The following is a 19,129-nucleotide window of genomic DNA, read 5'->3' as shown; positions in this document are numbered from 1 at the left end:
ACTGGCTCAGTGATAGGAAACAGAGGGTGGTTATTAATGGTACATACTCTGAGTGGGTTACTGTTGCTAGTGGGCAGTGGCGTCGGCAGGGGGGGGCCAGAGGGGGCCATGGCCCCCCTAAATCATGCTGTGCCCCCCGGTGTGCCCCCCCAATTGAAACGCCGTCTTTTTTTTTTTTTTTTTTTAATAGATCCGGAGGAGAGAGAGAGAGGCGCCGAGCGGTCGCTGAGGAATAAGTTCTCAGCGACCGTTCGGCGCCTCTCACTCTTTTCCGCGACCGCGAGGCCTCTGCCTTGGTCGCAGTGCCGGCATTTCAAGCCGAGCGCCGGTATATGATGTCATATCCGGCGCTCAGCAATGAAGCCGCGCACACTGCGGCAGAACCAGGAAGACAGAGACCTCGCGATCCCGCCGCTGGACTTCTACAAGCCCAAGGTAAGTGAACTTCAAAGGGGGGGGTAGAGAGTGAAAAGAGGTAGATGATAGGAAGTGAGAAGAGGTAGATAGGGATACATTGTGAGGGAGAGAGGGGGTAGATAGGATAGATTGGGAGGGAGAGGGGGTAGTTAGGATAGATTGGGAGGGAGAGGGGGTAGTTAGGATAGATTGGGAGGGAGAGGGGGTAGTTAGGATAGTTTGGGAGGGAGAGGGGGTAGTTAGGATAGTTTGGGAGGGAGAGGGAGATATTAACATATATTGGCAGCAGGGGCTAATATTAATATTAATTGGCAGCAGGGTCTAGTATTTATATTCATATTGGCAGCAGGGTCTAGTATTTATATATATATCGGCAGCAGGGGCTAATATTAATATATATTGGCTGCAGGGGCTAAGTTTATATATATATTGGCTGCAGGGACTAATAATATATATTGGCAGTAGGGGCTAATATTAATATATACTGGTAGCAGGGTCAAATATTAATATATATCGGCAGCAGGGTATAATTTTTATGTATATCGGCAGCAGGGTATAATATAAGTATATATCCGCAGCAGGGGCTAATATCAATATATATCCGCAGCAGGGGTTAATATTAATATATATCAGAAGCAGGGTGTAATATTTCTATATATTGTCATCAGCAGGGGCTAATATTAAAGAATGAGAAATAACTGCCTAACGTGTGTGTGTATATATGTGTATATATATATATATATATATATATAGTGTATATGTACCGTTTTATAATTGGCCCCCATACTTTGGTTCCTGGCCCCCCATGTGCCCCCCCTAAATATGAAAGCTGGAGACGCCACTGCTAGTGGGGTACCACAGGGGTCAGTTTTGGGTCCTATTCTTTTTAATATATTTATTAATGACCTTGTAGAGGGATTGTATAGTAAAGTATCAATCTTTGCAGACGATACTAAGCTCTGTAACGTGGTTAACACAATAGAGGACAGTGCACGATTACAAATGGATCTGCATAGGTTGGAGGCTTGGGCTGGGATGTGGCAGATGAGGTTCAACACAGATAAATGTAAGGTTATGCACATGGGGAAGAAAAATCCAGGCTGGGAATATGTATTAAATGGGAAAACACTGGGCACGACTGACATGGAAAAGGACTTAGGAGTTTTAGTTAACAGTAAATTTACCTGTAGCGACCAGTGTCAGGCAGCTGCTGCTAAGGCAAATAAAATCATGGGGTGCATCAAAAGGGGCATAGATGCCCACGACAAGGAAATAATTCTACCACTGTACAAGTCACTAGTCAGACCACACATGGAATACTGTGTACAGTACTGGGCACCAGTGTACAAGAAAGATATAGTGGAGCTGGAGAGTGTTCAAAGACGGGCAACCAGAGTAATAAGGGGAATGGGAGGACTACAGTACCCAGAAAGATTATCAGAATTAGGGTTATTTAGTTTGGAAAAAAGACGGTTTAGGGGGGATTTAATAACTATGTATAAATATATAAGGGGACAGTACAGAGATCACTCCCAGGACCTATTTATACCCAGGACTGTATCTATAACAAGGGGACATCCTCTACGGTTGGAGGAAAGAAGGTTTCTACACCAGCACAGACGGGGGTTCTTTACAGTAAGAGCGGTGAGATTATGGAACTCTCTGCCAGAGGAAGTGGTTATGGCAAACTCAATAAAAGAGTTCAAAAGGAGCCTGGACGTGTTTCTTGAAAGCAATAATATTACAAGTTATGGATATTAGATTAATAGGGACAGAACGTTGATCCAGGGATTTATTCTGATTGCCATATTTGGAGTCGGGAAGGAATTTTCCCCCTGGTATGGGGCAATTGGCATCTGCTTCATAAGGGTTTTTTTGCCTTCCTCTGGATCAACACAGTAGGGACACAATATGTATATAGGTTGAACTTGATGGACTTTGGTCTTTTTTCAACCTTATGAACTATGTTACTATGTTACTATGTAATACCCAAACACACACCAGGACAGGCTCTGCCACACCGACACCCAAACACACACACAGGACAGGCTATGCCATACGGACACCAAAACACACACACCAGGACAGGCTGTGCCGCACCAACACCTATACGCACACACACCCCAGGACAGGCTCTGGTACACTGATAACCAAAAACACACAAACAGCAGGACACAATCTACGTCACTGACATCTACATCAGGATGGATTTTTCACACTGCATTGTTGTTTATACCCCCTTAGTGTTTTTGACCCTTGTGTATTGATGCCCCAGCCAGCACCCTTTTAGTATAGATTAATGTGGTGCCCCCACACCCTTGTATAATCGCCTCCAGCCACCACTATTTGTATTAATGCCCCCAGCAAGCCCCTCCTTTTATTATTGATTTATGTGATGGCCCATCACATATACGCATTAGACATGCATTTTTATCTACATAATGAGTACTTATCTCTTTGAAGTAAAGACTATGATTGAAACATGATTTCAAAATTACAGCTGAACTGGCAGTTTCGTTAATATTAGTTCCTGCTGCTGATATATATATAAATATTAGCCCCAGTTGCCGATATGTATTAATATTAGTCCCTGCTGCCTATATATATATATATATACATATATATATATAATATATATATATTAGACCCTGCTGCCGATAGCAGGTATAGATCAACACATTAACACACAAACCCAGCTTTGCATGCATAGATCAATTGAAATTCACTTGTGATCTCAGCACTGAAGGTATATATCAAATCAACAGAATCAGACATACAAATCCTGTATTTGCAGGTATACAATAACAATATATAAAACGTAGCATTGCAGGTATAGATCAAATAAATACATGAAAACAGCATTGCAGTTATTACCGTATTTGCTCGATTATAAGACAACCCTGATTATAAGACGACACCCCAAAATCTGAATATTAATTTAGGAAAAAAAAGAAAAAGCCTGAATATAAGACGACCCTATAGGAAAAAAGTATCCTATAGTAAATGTTAATTCATGTAAACTATTTTTTTTAATAAAAGCTATGATTGAGAAAAATATTTTGTTTTTAATTCCTTTTATTTTCCAACCTGCCCCCAGTTATGCACATCTGCCCCCAGGCTTGTCACTCTGCCCCATAAATGCCTTAAACCCCTATATGCCACTGGGCCCCATGATATGCCTTTTAACCCTCTAAATGCCACTGGGCCCCATGATATGCCTTTTAACCCTCTATATGCCACTGTGCCCCATTATATGCCTTTTGACCCCCTATGTGCCACTCTGCTTCCAGACATGCCTTATACCCCTATATGCCACTCTGGCATTTAGGGGGTTAAAAGGCATATTATGGGGCAGAGTGGCATATAGGGAGGTATTAGGCATTTCAGGAGGCAGAGTGGCATTAAGGGGGTTAAAAGGCATTTCTGGAGGCAAAGTGGCATTAAGAGGGTTAAAAGGCATTTCATAGAGCACTCTGCCTACAGAAATGCCTTATGCCCCCCATTTAACACCCCCCCCCAAAAAAAACTTACCGGTGCTTCTGACTTCCGGTGTGTTGTCCGGGCAGCGTGTAGACTTCCGCTGCAGCCGGAAGGAGGTGCGGCTAGCAGGGGGGTTGTCTGCGTCCATCGCGCAGACCTTCCCCCGCTGTCAGAGATAATTCCCCGGTGAGTGCCATCTTTGCCCTTCCACAATTACACATCTATGATACACACATACTCATTAACTCATGCTCTCCCTCATTCAGACAATTCATTCACATATTAGCTCATGCTCTTCCTCATTCAGACAATTCATCCACATATTAACTCTTGCTCTCCCTCATTCAGACAATTCATTCACACATTAATGCATACTCTCACGCATTCACACAATGCATCCACACATTAATTCATACTCACTCATTAACATGTACCCCCTCTCCCTCCCTTATCACTTTCTACCCCTTCTGCCTCCCTTATCACATTCTACCCCTTCTGCCTCCCTTATCACATTCTACCCCTTCTGCCTCCCTTATCACATTCTACCCCTTCTGCCTCCCTTATCACATTCTACCCCTTCTGCCTCCCTTATCACATTTTACCCCTTCTCCCTCCCTTATCACTTTCTAACCCCTCTCCCTCCTCTTTCCCTACTCACCCCCTTTGTATTTCACTCACCTTTAAAGTCCTGCGGCGGGAGTACGAGGCTTCTGTCTTCACTCCTGAGCGCCGGATATGATCTCATATACCGGCGCTCAGTATGAAACGCCGGCACTGCGGCGGAGGCAGAGGCCTCGTGGAGGAGAGTGAGGGGGGCCGAGCGGTTGCTAGGCGCCCCTCTCTCTCCTCCGCGTCCAAAAAAAGAAAAAGCGTTTCAGGCTGCCCAGGACTTAAAGTCCCATTGCGGGACTGTCCTGGGCAATCCGCTGGATGGTTCCAAATTCGGCGGGGGGGCAACAGGGGCGACGCCACTGTATATATATATTATATTATTAAACACTCATGTACAAGCCAGAAGGCTTGTTTTTCCCTCACCACAAGGGATTTTATCACTCTACACAATTACATTTTATCATTAGCACAACTCATGAGTATTCAAGTAACTTAAATCCTTACTCACCTCAAAGATCTCAAACCCTGCTATATCTAGGATTCCAATGAATGATGCACCCTGCCTTTTCGTCCTGTCTAGGGCCCTGTTGATCCGGTGAACCAGCCAGCGAAAAAGCCTTTCATATAATGCTTTAGCAAGAGCCTCCACAGCAAAATCCGCCTGAACAATAAAGAATGGAAGAAGTATAGATCATGGAAATAAAGTTTGTTCTTGATGGCATCCACAATAGACTGTAGCACAACACATTTTTTCTTTTTACTGTTTCTGCTCACCTGTTCTTTTGTCTGTGCCTTCTGGACATAATCACGGCCAACTTTAATCCTTGGCATAAGAATGGCACGCATAAACTCTGTTACATTGAGTCCCAAAAGATGGCATAGTTTTTGTGCAGCTACATGTAAAAAAATATAATAAATGGTTTACGATAAAACAATAAAATTATATGTTACATGTATTCATATACATATATAGGAAAAGTCACCCAAAATATCCCAACTCAAAAAAAAGGTATCCAGGTTTGCAAGTAAAGGAGGTTTATTAGAATAAAAAGAGATAAAACCATTTATACTGCTAACCTGCAATACTGTAAATTAATCTCTTCTTTGCGGAGGGTACTTTGTAGAACATGGGCATAACATTAATATGTTAAGCATTATAATTAAAGATGTTCCGGAAAATCTGTGACATAAGAAAGTCTTCATATGCAAAAAAGTTCCAAGGCCAAATTTTCCTTTATAAAAAACTCAAACCAAAACATACAATATTAACCAAAAGAACATTAAACTAGTCTTGAGTTCTACCTTCTTTCCTGTAGTTCCTTGGTCATTAAAATGTTGATGTTTCAGTCTCAAGTTTACTGTCTTCATCAGTCCATAATTTTGCCCATAACAGGACCAAGTCAAGCCTGCATTGAGGGTATAGTTATCACCTACACAGCTTCCGCAGTGATTGTTATCGGGGGCTGCTGTAAGAGTAGTCTAGAGCAGTACCATGAAGTGTATTTGAAAGAGGCTCTGATTCTAATCTTGGTAACATCATCCACAGGGGAGGCCTGGCAGCCTAAGGCCTGGGGGGCAAGTCTAGTCAACTGGCCCATTGCGCCACCGAAGCGGCTGCGAGTGACATTGAAAGCGGCCGTCGTGCAGTCACTCCACCTGCGCCTAATGAAATTAAATTGGCCGGCGTGTATACACCGCGCCGCCCAATGGCCGTGCCTCAGCTCTTCACTCCACCCCTTTTAAAACGTGGGACGAAGAGCTGAGGCACGGCCATTGGGCCTGACTGCCGCAAGATGCAGGGGCGTACCTAGAGTATTTGGTAACTGTGGCAGATCCTGTATGTGGCACCCCCCACAAACACACACTTTAAAACTGCATAGTTTCTATGGTTAGGCAAACATTGACAGGGGTACAATGTGTGCCTATCACTATACATTGAGCCAGACACTGACAATACTGCACTACAACCCCTATCACTATACACTAAGCCAAACATTGATGTGGTGTAGGCCTACCACTTCAGTGACTGGTTTAGTATATAGTAGGGATGCACCGAAATTAAAATTCTGGACCGAAACTGAAAATTCAGCATATATATATATATATATATATACATACCGTATTTGCTTGATTATAAGACGACCCTGGTTATGAGACGAACCCCCAAAATCTGAATATTAATTTATGACAAAAAGAAAAAGCCTGAATATAAGACAACCCTATAGGAAAAAAGTTTTACCAGTAAATGTTCATTCATGTAAACTATCTGAACAATTTTTTTTAATAAAAGCTATGATTGAGAAAAAAAAATATTTTTTTAATTTCCTTTTTTTTTTCAACCTGCACATCTGCCCCCTGGCTTGCCACTCTGCCCCAGAAATGCCTTATACCCTCTATATGCCACTGTGCCCCATGATATGCCTTTTAACCCTCTAAATGCCACTGTGCCCCATGATATGCCTTTTGACCCCCTATGTGCCACTCTGCCTCCAGAATTGCCCTATACCCCTATATGCCACACTTATATGAAAAATAAAGTACACCCTCTTTGAATTATGTGGTTTTACAAAAATAAAGCCAAAATAGAAAAGCAATGTGTGGGAAAACTAAGTACACCTTATGATTCAACAGCTTGTACAACCACCTCAAGCAGCAATAACCTGAAGTAATCATTTTCTGTATGACTTTATCAGTCTCTCATATCGTTGTTAAGGAATTTTGTCCCACTCTCCATTATAACGTTGCTTCAGTTCATTGAGGTTTGTGGGCATTTGTTTATGTACAGCTCTCTTAGGTCTCGCTGCATTTCAATCAGATTGAGGTCTGGACATTGACTGGGCCATTGCAACACCTTGATGTTTTCTTTTATTACTATTATTCCTGTGTAGATATTATCTCCTCACCCCTTTAGATCTAATTTGTAAGTGTTAAAACTCCAGCTGATAGATTGCCTGTCTCCAGGTGCAGTACTAATTGATTACATTCAGTTCCTTCTGGGCCACTCAGCAATAAACATCTACAGCCTGGCTCTGTGGGCCTTATTTTCCAGTGGCCCTGTTTCTAAGTGGCAAGCAGGAGTAAACACCTGGAGTTAGAAACTGGAGGGAGGAACTGCAAACACTAACAGGTAACCCTCACTAATCACACTGATACAATATGTTCACATTGTCTATCTTGCTCCATCTCTTCACAATATCCTATTGCACCGAGCCCCATAATGATCCCCTCACCATCCTTATTAGACTTGGGCACCAGGGGGCTCTTCGTGTCTTCGTGCTCGTCTTCGGGGGGAAAAAAACCTTCGTATTCCGCGAATATTCGCCCGTTCCTGTCTTCTCTTCGGGCAAATATTCGCGGACATTCTTCGTGCTCGTTTAATCTTCGTTTCCTTCCCGGTTGCCTAGCAGGGGTTAATACGGGGTTAACAACACATCGGAGCAGCAGCAGCTGCCGTGAAGGAACGTGTGTGCAACTCTATTGGTCGTTTCGGCAGGGGGCTGGTCTGGCATCAACGAGTGAATTGCAGAACGCACTTCATTCGTTGATGGCAGGCCAGCCCCCTGCCGAAACGACCAATAGAGTTGCACACACGTACTGAGGTGTACTGTACACAAAATGACCTAGAGACAAATGCTCCAAGGAACTTGGCCTCCGTTTATCATACACAATCACACATCCATAGATGTTTAATAAAAGAATAGGGATTATTTTACATTTTAAATTGATTTTGGACCACTTGTAATACATGCCTAACATTTGCTACCTATTCACAATGGCATACTATGCAACAACCCAACTTTTACTGGACAGGACTGGAAAAAAGCAGGACTGTCCACCAAAATCTTGGGTGTGTTGGCAGGTATGTGGATGGAAAAATGTTGGACAAGAACTAAAAAATAGCTTAGGGTTAATGTACGGTTATGTTTAAGATTAGTAGCAGTGCACTGGTTTGGTTAAAGATGTATTATGTCTAAATAATAATTTAATTTTAATGGGTTTTAAAAAAAAAATTAGGGGTTTATGTAAATGTATTTTAAAGTTAGATTTATTATTTAGTACTTTATTATATTTATTTAATGTTTATACTAGTGCTACCTACCGAGCTATAACTACCAACGTTTATTTGCATACCTAGATAGCTAAATTAGATGGGACAGGACTGGAAAAAAGCAGGACTGTCCCTGAAAAAGTTGGGTCTGTTGGCAGGTATGTGGATGGAAAAATGTTATAGTATGAATTGTGAGTTATAGCGTTAATGCTAGTGAGTGTAGAAGTGAAGGCCAGGACAAATAACAAGAGGAAAGGTCCTTGTGATTTGTGCATTGTACGTGTATGTGTTATGTGTGTTATCACTGTGTGTTATATGTGTTATGTGTTATGTCACTGTGTTATTTGTGTTATTGTGTGTGTTATGTTTGGTTGGTTGGTTGTGTATCAGAAGGGAAATAATGAAATGGAAAAGGCGAATGAGTGGGCAATTGGCGACCCACTCACCTGTTTCACCCCAGAGCAAAGCAGACAAACACTGTCAGTCCTAGACGTTTGGCAGCGGACTTCCGGAGCTCAGACACAAGGCCCTAGCGTAAGCTGGCCACTCCGGCGGAGGTAGCAGGCGTTGCCACACCGCAGCAAGTGCAACCAGGGGGGAGAAACTGCCCTTACCATTAGGGACATTTGAGGCATGACACCAGCCAGGAAGCGAACTGGCATTGAAGAGACGCTGGCACCACCAGCAGCAGCAGCAGCAGCAGAATTGGGAAAGGCGAATGAGTGGGCAATTGACGACCCGCTCACCTGTTCCACCCCAGAGCAAAGCATCCAAGCACTGTCAGTCCTTGGCGTTTGGGAGCGGACTTCCAGAACTCAGGCACAAGGCCCTAGCGTAAGCTGGCTACACTGGCGGAGGTAGGGTAGCAGGCGTTGCCACACCGCAGCAAGTGCAACCAGGGGGGAGAAACTGCCCTTACCATTAGGGACATTTGGGGCATGACACTAGCCAGGAAGCGAACTGGCATTGAAGAGACGCTGGCACCACCACCAGCAGCAGCAGCAGAATTGGGAAAGGCGAATGAGTGGGCAATTGGCGACCCACTCACCTGTTTCACCCCAGGGCAAAGCACCCAAACACTGTCAGTCTTAGACGTTTGGCAGCAGACTTCCAGAGCTCAGACACAAGGCCCTAGCGTAAGCTGGCTACACTGGCGGAGGTAGCAGGCGTTGCCACACCGCAGCAAGTGCAACCAGGGGGGAGAAACTGCCCTTACCATTAGGGACATTTGAGGCATGACACCAGCCAGGAAGCGAACTGGCATTGAAGAGACGCTGGCACCACCAGCAGCAGCAGCAGCAGCAGAATTGGGAAAGGCGAATGAGTGGGCAATTGACGACCCGCTCACCTGTTCCACCCCAGAGCAAAGCATCCAAACACTGTCAGTCCTTGGCGTTTGGGAGCAGACTTCCAGAACTCAGACACAAGGCCCTAGCGTAAGCTGGCTACACCGGCGGAGGTAGCAGGCGTTGCCACACCGCAAACAGACGCAGCCAGGGGGGAGAAACTGCCCTTACCATTAGGGACATTTAAGGCATGACACTAGCCAGGAAGCGAACTGGCAGAGAAGAGACGCTGGCACCACCACCAGCAGCAGCAGCAGCAGCAGCATTGGAAAAGGTGAATGAGTGGGCAATTGACGACCCGCTCACCTGTTTCACCCCAGGGCAAAGCATCCAAAGACTGTCAGTCCTTGGCGTTTGGGAGCGGACTTCCAGAACTCAGACACAAGGCCCTAGCGTAAGCTGGCTACATTGGCGGAGGTAGCAGGCATTGCCACACCGCAGCAAGTGCAACCAGGGGGGAGAAACTACCCTCTCCATTAGGGACATTTAAGGCATGACACTAGCCAGGAAGCGAACTGGCAGAGAAGAGACGCTGGCACCACCACCACCAGCAGCAGTAGCAGCATTAGAAAAGGTGAATGAGTGGGCAATTGACGACCCGCTCACCTGTTTCACCCCAGGGCAAAGCATCCAAAGACTGTCAGTCCTTGGCGTTTAGGAGCAGACTTCCAGAACTCAGACACTAGGCCCTAGCGTAAATTGGCTACACCGGCGGAGGTAGCAGGCATTGCCACACCGCAGCAAGTGCAACCAGGGGGAGAAACTACCCTCTCCATTAGGGACATTTGAGGCATGATTTCAGCCAGGAAGCGAACTGGCAAAAGATACTGGCACCACCACCAGCAGCAGCGTTGGAAACGGAAAAAGGTGAATGAGTGGGCAATTGACGACCCGCTCACCTGTTTCACCCCAGGGCAAAGCATCCGAAGACTGTCAGTCCTTGGCGTTTGGGAGCGGACTTCCAGAACTCAGACACTAGGCCCTAGCGTAAATTGGCTACACCGGCGGAGGTAGCAGGCATTGCCACACCGCAGCAAGTGCAACCAGGGGGAGAAACTACCCTCTCCATTAGGGACATTTGAGGCATGATTTCAGCCAGGAAGCGAACTGGCAAAAGATGCTGGCACCACCACCAGCAGCAGCGTTGGAAAAGGAAAAAGGTGAATGAGTGGGGAATTGACGACCCGCTCACCTGTTTCACCCCAGGGCAAAGCATGAAAGTCTGTCAGTCCATGGTGTTTGGGAGCGGACTTCCAGAACTCAGACACTAGGCCCTAGCGTAAATTGGCTACACCGGCGGAGGTAGCAGACGTTGCCACACTACAAACACGTGCAACCAGGGGGAGAAACTACCTTAAACATTACAGAGAAAAAAAATTAACTTTCCAAGCTAAGAGCTGGGTAACCCAATTTGGGCAGATTGAATTTAAGAAAGGCAATCTGCTCCATCAGATGAGGTGCCATGCGTGAGCGCTGTGGACTCAGTATGTTTCCAGTCATAGAAAACACGCGCTCACTTTGAACAGTGGTTGGCGGACATGATAGTAGCTGCTGCGCAACCCATGAGAGTGCAGGCCACACACTCTTCTTTTCATCCCAGTAGCTAAGAGGATCAACATTAGGCGCAGAAGGAACTTCACAGAGGTAAAGTTTGACCATTTCAGCAGCACTACTCTCCTTTCTGCTGCTAGCTCTGTCAGATGGTCCAACTATACTCCCAAGTGCCTCTTCCCAAAACGCAGCTGCTCCACTCAGCTGTGTTGTGCTGCTTGTGGCACTGCTGCTGATGCTGCTGCTAGGAGTAGCAGACCACATCATCTCTTCCTCCTCCTTCACCTCTCCCTCCTCGGACAGCATTCCCATTTTACGCTGCCAGTCACGCACCTTGTTGACCAATTGCTCCCGGTAGCTACTGAGAACATTAAATTTCAAAGCTAGCTTTCCCTTAATTCTTGGATCGCAAAGGCACGCTAGCATCATTTCGGGACTCTCTTCCATTTGTTTGCGAAGGTGTACTTTTAGCAGATCCTTCAGCTTCCTGACTATGGCTGCTACGTCAGGATGTAGAGTGCCACCTTGAACAGCCTCACGGTTTCCAAGGAACACATCCATCTTGCTGCCTAGATGGGAGAACACTGGGATTACCTGGGCCAGACTGGCAGTAACATAGTAACATAGTAACATAGTAACATAGTCAATAAGGTTGAAAAAAGACCAAAGTCCATCAAGTTCAACCTATATACATATTGTGTCCCTACTGTGTTGATCCAGAGGAAGGCAAAAAACCCTTATGAAGCAGATGCCAATTGCCCCATACCAGGGGGAAAATTCCTTCCCGACTCCAAATATGGCAATCAGAATAAATCCCTGGATCAACGTTCTGTCCCTATTAATCTAATATCCATAACTTGTAATATTATTGCTTTCAAGAAACACGTCCAGGCTCCTTTTGAACTCTTTTATTGAGTTTACCATCACCACTTCCTCTGGCAGAGAGTTCCATAATCTCACCGCTCTTACTGTAAAGAACCCCCGTCTGTGCTGGTGTAGAAACCTTCTTTCCTCCAGCCGTAGAGGATGTCCCCTTGTTATAGATACAGTCCTGGGTATAAATAGGTCCTGGGAGTGATCTCTGTACTGTCCCCTTATATATTTATACATAGTTATTAAGTCCCCCCTAAGCCGTCTTTTTTCCAAACTAAATAACCCCAATTCTGTATAATCTTTCTGGGTACTGTAGTCCTCCCATTCCCCTTATTACTCTGGTTGCCCGTCTTTGAACCCTCTCCAGCTCCACTATATCTTTCTTGTACACTGGTGCCCAGTACTGTACACAGTATTCCATGTGTGGTCTGACTAGTGACTTGTACAGGGGTAGAATTATTTCCTTGTCGTGGGCATCTATGCCCCTTTTGATGCACCCCATGATTTTATTTGCCTTAGCAGCAGCTGCCTGACACTGGTCGCTACAGGTAAATTTACTGTTAACTAAAACTCCGTGTTTGAGCTTAAATTTTCTGTGGCATCCCTGAATGGTTTAAGGACTGCCACTAGCTGGGCGATCACTGTCCAATCCTCCCTATTCAATGGAGAGGTAATCCCAATATTGTGCTCTGAGGCAAGATTATGGATTGCCCTCTGCTGCTCCAAAATCCTCTCCAGCATGTCTAACGTGGAGTTCCACCGTGTACTGACATCCTGACGTAGGCAGTGTATGGGAAGACCTGACCTCTCTTGCTCTTCCCTCAAAAGTTGGCTAGCCTTAACACTATGGTGAAAGTGCCCAGCGATCTTTCTGCAGCGGGACAGAACTACTGCTGCCACATTATTTCCTTCTGACATTGCTGCCTTCACTACAAGATGGATGATGTGGGCTGCACAGCGCACACCAACAATATGACCATCTCGCAGCGCTTTCACCATATTGGCACCTCCGTCAGTTACCACAAAACCAACTTCAACATTGGTGCCCGCCTCTGCTCCCACCCAAAGGCTAAACATTTTCCTCATTGCATGCAGAATATTTTGGGAAGCGTGCTTTTCATCCATCACTTCTGCATGGAGAAGGAAAGATCGGTAGCCTGCTGCAGCAGCTTCCTTAGACACACCGGGCTGCCACCAGTGTGCTGTCAAAGAAAGAAAGGCATGCTGGCCGCTAGGTGCACTCCACAAATCTGTAGTGAAATGAACAGACTGACCAGCAGCCTTGGAAAGCTCCTCTTTCACTTCTGCAACACAGGACCGATACAATGAGGGGACAATGTTCCTGCTGAAAGTGGAACGTGACGGAACTGTATATTGTGGAGCCACAGCCGCCATCAATTGTTTGAAAGGCTCCCCTTCAATCATAGAGAAGGATGCCCCTCCAACAGCAATGAACTGACCAATCAGTCGCGTTACTTTATTGGCCTGCTGTTTGGGCATTGACCTTTTGGATTGGAATGCCACAAATTGTTCCAGGGTGGGCTGGACATGCAGTGCTCCAACCTGCCTTGGTCTCTGGCTGCCAGCACTAGCTGCTGCTGCTGCTGCTGCTATTGGCTCAGAAGAAGAAGCTGTTGGGGTTTTTCCACAGCCACCAGCTATGCTGCCTGCACTAAGTTTTACTTCTGCATCTTTCCCCAATAGCACAGCGTTGTGTTGAGTGCTGAGGTGATGCTTCATGCTAGCACTGGTAAAATGGCCAGACACTTTCCCTCTGCTTATTAGCTTCCCACAAAGTTTGCACTTTCCATAGCGCCCTTCTTCAACATTTTCAAAGTGCTCCCAAATTGGGGCGCGCATAGCCTTGGAGTGTGCCTTGGGTGCTGCTCCTAGTGCTCGGGGTGGATGAACAGAGGCAGAACTAGTGGTGGTGGGACTGGTGGTAACAATACTGGCCATAGTGGGACTGCTAAATGCTTTAGATTTGCTAGGTTTTGCTGCTGCTGCTGCTGGTGGTGGTGGTGATGGTGATGATCGTAGCGGAGAAGGTGGAGGCTCAGGGGAAAATTGTGCACTAGTCATTTGGACACTGCTCCCTGAGGAATCTGATTCCTGACCACTCATCTCCTCTACTTCCTCTGGCTCATAGTCTAGCTCTTCATTAGCCAGATCGAATGGAATTCCTGCTAGGCTGGAGCTAAGACTGATATCGTCGTGAGACTCGTGACTAGTAGTAGTGCGAGCAGGAAGAATAGACTCTGCACTTGGCCTCTCAGTCTCAGGCTCCTCTGCTACCTCGCTAGGTGGAGTTCCACTATGTGTAGCCCTCTCTCTAACTGTCTTTACAAAAATTTTGTAAGGACTTGGTGGCTTGCTAGAGGTACTAGGAGGACATGGCGTGGCGGTACCAGTGGGAACAGTAGGCGCAGCACTAGTGGTGGTAGAGGCGGTGGGGGTGGTGGTGGTGGTGGTGGTTTTCCCTACAAAGGAATGAGATCGCTTTTGTTTGGGACCCCTCTGAGTCTTGCTGCTAATTTGACTCTGCTTGGTACCTTGCATGCTGCTTGTGGATGGGGAAGATGCTGCTTGGGGCAAAAGGCACTTCTTTTTAGTCACTGGGCTGGTACTACCGTGTTTCCCCGATAGTAAGACACCCCCGATTGTAAGACGTATCGGGAGTTTCAGAGGGGTCGGCTAATATAAGCCGTACCCCGAAAGTAAGACATATGTCTTACTTTCGGGGAAACACGGGGGATTTGCCTACGGCCTACGGCCGCATTAACGCAGGGCATAAGGGGCGCCTGCCCCTTAGGCCCGCCGCACCTGCGACCGGGTCCGCCACTCTAAGGGGCCGGGAAGTCCCCACCAAGGCCGGCCTTACGTGTCTGCGGCCGCACAGGATTTAAATTAAAACATCGGGGTTTTTTTTTAACTTTATTTAACATCCTCCATGTTAAATAAAGTTAAAAAAACTTTATTTAACATGGAGGATGTTAAATAAAGTTTTTTTTAACTTTATTTAACATGGAGGATGTTAAATAAAGTTGAAAAAAACCCCCGATGTTTTTATTTAAACCCTGTGCGGCCGCAGACCCCTAAGGCCGGCCCCTTAGAGCAGGGCCGACCTTTGGGGTGTGCGACCGCACAGGGCGCCACACTCCAGGGGGTGCCAACCTGCGGCACCCGGCACCCCTCCAGAGACGGACAGTAATGTCCGCCGCTGGAGGAGCAGGCTCGCAAGGGAGCGGTATCGGAGGTCTTTAACAGACCTCCGGCTCCCTTGAGTGATTTTAAGCCGGGTTCAACCCGGCTTAAGATCACTCAAGGGAGCCGGAGGTCTGTTAATGACCTCCGATACCGCTCCCTTGTGATCACCGCGGCAACAGCTGTTGTGCGCCGGGGTTTCTTGTCAGATCCCGGCGCACAACACTGAAGCCGCGCCCACCGCTGTCCGTGCCCTCTGACCCGGAAGGAGACAAGAACTGAAGAAGAGGAGCGAAGAGGAGGAAAAGAAGCTGAAAGAAGAAAGGAAAGGTAGGAAAGCATTAAGTGAGAGTGGATTGGTGTATATGTGTGTGGATTAGTGTATATGTGTGTGGATTAGTGTATATGTGTGTGGATTTGTGTATACGTGTGGATTGGTGTATATGTTAATTTTATGGTTAAAAAAAAAATTGGACAATTTTTTCCCAATATAGGACATACCCCGAAAGTAAGACATAGTGGGGCTTTTAGGGATAAAAAGAAAGTAAGACACTGTCTTACTTTCGGGGAAACACGGTACTTGTGCTACCCTTTAACTTTGAACGTGCTTCTGGTGCTTTAGGCTTTCCGTAAAAAACCATAGAGCTTGTGGGCCTAGCCGCACTACTACTGCCTGCTTTTGGTGCCTTTCCTTTACTTGATGATCCTTCAAGCAATGCTTCCCCAAATGATAAGCGAGAGCTTGGCCTACTTGGCCGACTAGACTGACGCAAAGGCTGCATCTTAGAACTGGTGGTGGTGCTGGTGGTAGATGGAGCTTGTCCCTCCTTAGTCCCAAAAGGAGGATCCATTTCAAATTTTGTGTTGTGTGTAGTGTAGTGTAGTGTAGTGTAGTGTTTAAAAAACTATAAAAAAAATAAAAATAAAAACAAAATAAAAAAAGGAAAAACGAATTAAAGACAAAAAAATTAGAGGAAGTTCTCTTCAGTGCTACTGCTTAAAAAGTAAAACTATGCAGTACTGCACTGTACTGTTGTGTGCAATCTGGCAAAGTGCTAAAGTTATTTAAATTATTAACTCAAGATTAACTATTTAATAACTAGCAGTATTTTATTTTTAATTTGAATTTACACGGGCCTAAGAGCTTAGCCTACTACTATGCTAGCCTAAAGCTACATTTCCTTACTATAAGTCTACCTCTAGGCAGACGCTCTCAAACCCACTAAGCTAAAGTGAGGTTAAATCAGATTCAGTATGATTTATTAATTAATATTAAATTATATAATATTAATAGATTAGAAATAATTTATGTATATATTATGTATTATAGATAGAAGAATATAGATTATGAATTAGAATTTAGAATTAGAATTACTTATATTATAGATTATGAATTAGAATTTATATTGTTATATATTATTTATAATATATTATAGATTAAGATTAAAGAAGATTAGAATTATTTTAGTACTACAGCTAGTAGCTTGAAGCTTTGCTTAGTACAGCTCGTCACAGTCAATTTTTCTTGAAAAGAATTAGAACTAAAATAAAATGTTACAGCAAAACAGTTAGCTTCACTGCTTGCTGAACAAAAACACACAGCACTTATGCGGCTGCACTCACTAGCCCAACAAGTTCACTTCACTGATGGACTGAGGTGAGCAAAACACTAAGGGTACTTTTAATAAAATTGAAATAAAATGTAAAATAAATGAGAAAATCTTTGCAAAACAGTTAACGTCACTGCTTGCTGATAAAAAAAAAACACAGCACTTATGCGGCTGCACTCACTAGCCCAACAAGTTCACTTCACTGATGAACTGAGGTGAGCAAAACAAATGAAATAAAATGAAAGATTATTAATTAAGAAAAATTGACTTGGTCTCTTGCTGTTGCTAAAACAAAGCACAAACTATAGAGCTGCAGCACCAGTACTAATAAGATTAGCTGAACTATACGCTAGTAGTAATTAATTAATATTATTACATTTATTTATAGCTAATTTAATTAACTATTAAGATAAGAAAGAATTATAGAATTATTGATATTACTGATTTTAGATTAGACACTAGTAGATGTCTTGAATGTCTACAGTACACTCTACACTAGTATACTATTACTAACTATAACTGACAAATATATATATAATTTTATAGTGAATTCAATTATTAATTATACTAATTAATATTACTGATTTTAAATTAGACACTAGTAATGAATGTCTACAGTACACTCTACACTAGTATACTATAGTATATATATATATGACTGACAAATATATATATATATAATATTATAATGAACTATTAAATTATAGACTCTATTAAATTATTATTTATAAATTCTATTTAATTTATTTAAGCAGGACAGGCAGTAGGCACTAGTGCCAGCCCAGGGCAAGGGCACCCCAGTGCTACTGAGACACTGGGTGCACTGTCAACTCAACAGCACTTACACTACAGTTGATGACAAATTAAATAAAAAAAAATTAAATTAATCAAATTATTATTATTAATTATATTAAGTAGCACTGAAGTGAGGATGAAGTACACTGTGAGAAATGGCAGGCTAAGGCTTACCAGTCTCACACAGAACAGAACAACCTCTCTGTAAGGCTCGGATGCAGCACAGCAGTGTTGCCAAAGCAGTCACAGCGAAAAATGAATGGATCTCTCAGGCAAGCTCTGGTCTTATAAAGGCGCCTTCAGAATTCAAAAAACAGCAGCACAGGCATTGGACGAGACCCTTAGTGTGACGTCACAAGAGTGAGCTGATTGGACAGACGAGATCAGCTCACTCCTGTTTGAAATTTTGGCGGCTGCGCAGTAAAAACGAAGACGATCTTCGATTCTTCGTGGTTGTGAGTCTTCGTCTTCTCCTACGTTTTGCCGGCAGTGTATTCTCTTCGGCACAAACAAAAAAACGGCCTCTTCGTGCTCGTTTTCATGTTCGCCCGAAGACGAATGCGCAAGTCTAATCCTTATCTCACCCTCCCTCTTCCCATCACTTATGCTTGCTTCACATGATCTGCTATGTTCTCCTTTTACTTCTGCCCAGGGCCAGACTGGGAATGAAAAGCAGCCCTGGAAACATTTGGAGACCAGCCCCTATAGTTTATCTCGTGGTCGAGCTCTTATACATACCCGAGTCACACTATTTGCCATATAAATAACTGTAAAACATTCTTTTTATCACGTTATTTGTTTTAAAATGCCAGAAAGCATTTGAGGTTGTATTTACTTATTTTTGAGACCTGCAAAGGAACAGATGGTTGTTATTAGAATTTAAAGAGTATGTACTTTTTTCACATGCCTGTACATAGACAACCTCATAGTGTAGTATGTTCAAATGAGGAACCCAAATAGATTCCTCTTTTTCAATGCACTCACAAATACGGGTAACGTTAAGGCGAACCTGCATTTCCGCTTCCTCTGGGTGGTACAAGAGAGTTTGCTCGCACAGTGTGTGAGCAACACAGAGGTAAGCTTGTATTTTATGGTTATTGGGAGCAGTGTTAGAAGATTTTCACTCAGGGGATGCGCCGGCCAACTCTTCGTGTTCATCTTCGTGGGGGGAAAAATCTTCGTATTCCGTGAAT

At 44.4% G+C, this 19,129-nt stretch overlaps 1 protein-coding gene across 1 annotated transcript in view; it reads right to left on the bottom strand.

The window, feature by feature from the left end:
- Nucleotides 1-19,129, bottom strand: part of LOC149286350 (myosin-10-like) — a 222,921-nt gene that overhangs the window by 144,816 nt on the left and 58,976 nt on the right. The window contains exons 11-12 of the mRNA XM_089494253.1: nt 5,284-5,402; nt 5,018-5,170 (exon numbers count right to left, since the gene is read on the bottom strand). Coding sequence (XP_089350379.1) covers nt 5,018-5,170; nt 5,284-5,402 — 272 coding nt within the window. The remainder of the gene's footprint in view (nt 1-5,017; nt 5,171-5,283; nt 5,403-19,129) is intronic.

The sequence above is a fragment of the Sceloporus occidentalis genome, unplaced genomic scaffold, assembly GCF_023333645.1.
Source record: "Sceloporus occidentalis isolate IW3139 unplaced genomic scaffold, rSceOcc1.0.p SCAF_70, whole genome shotgun sequence".
Lineage (NCBI taxonomy): Eukaryota > Metazoa > Chordata > Lepidosauria > Squamata > Phrynosomatidae > Sceloporus > Sceloporus occidentalis.
The sequence above is the reverse complement of the archived record's forward strand: the minus strand, read 5'-3'. Positions and strand labels throughout refer to the sequence as shown.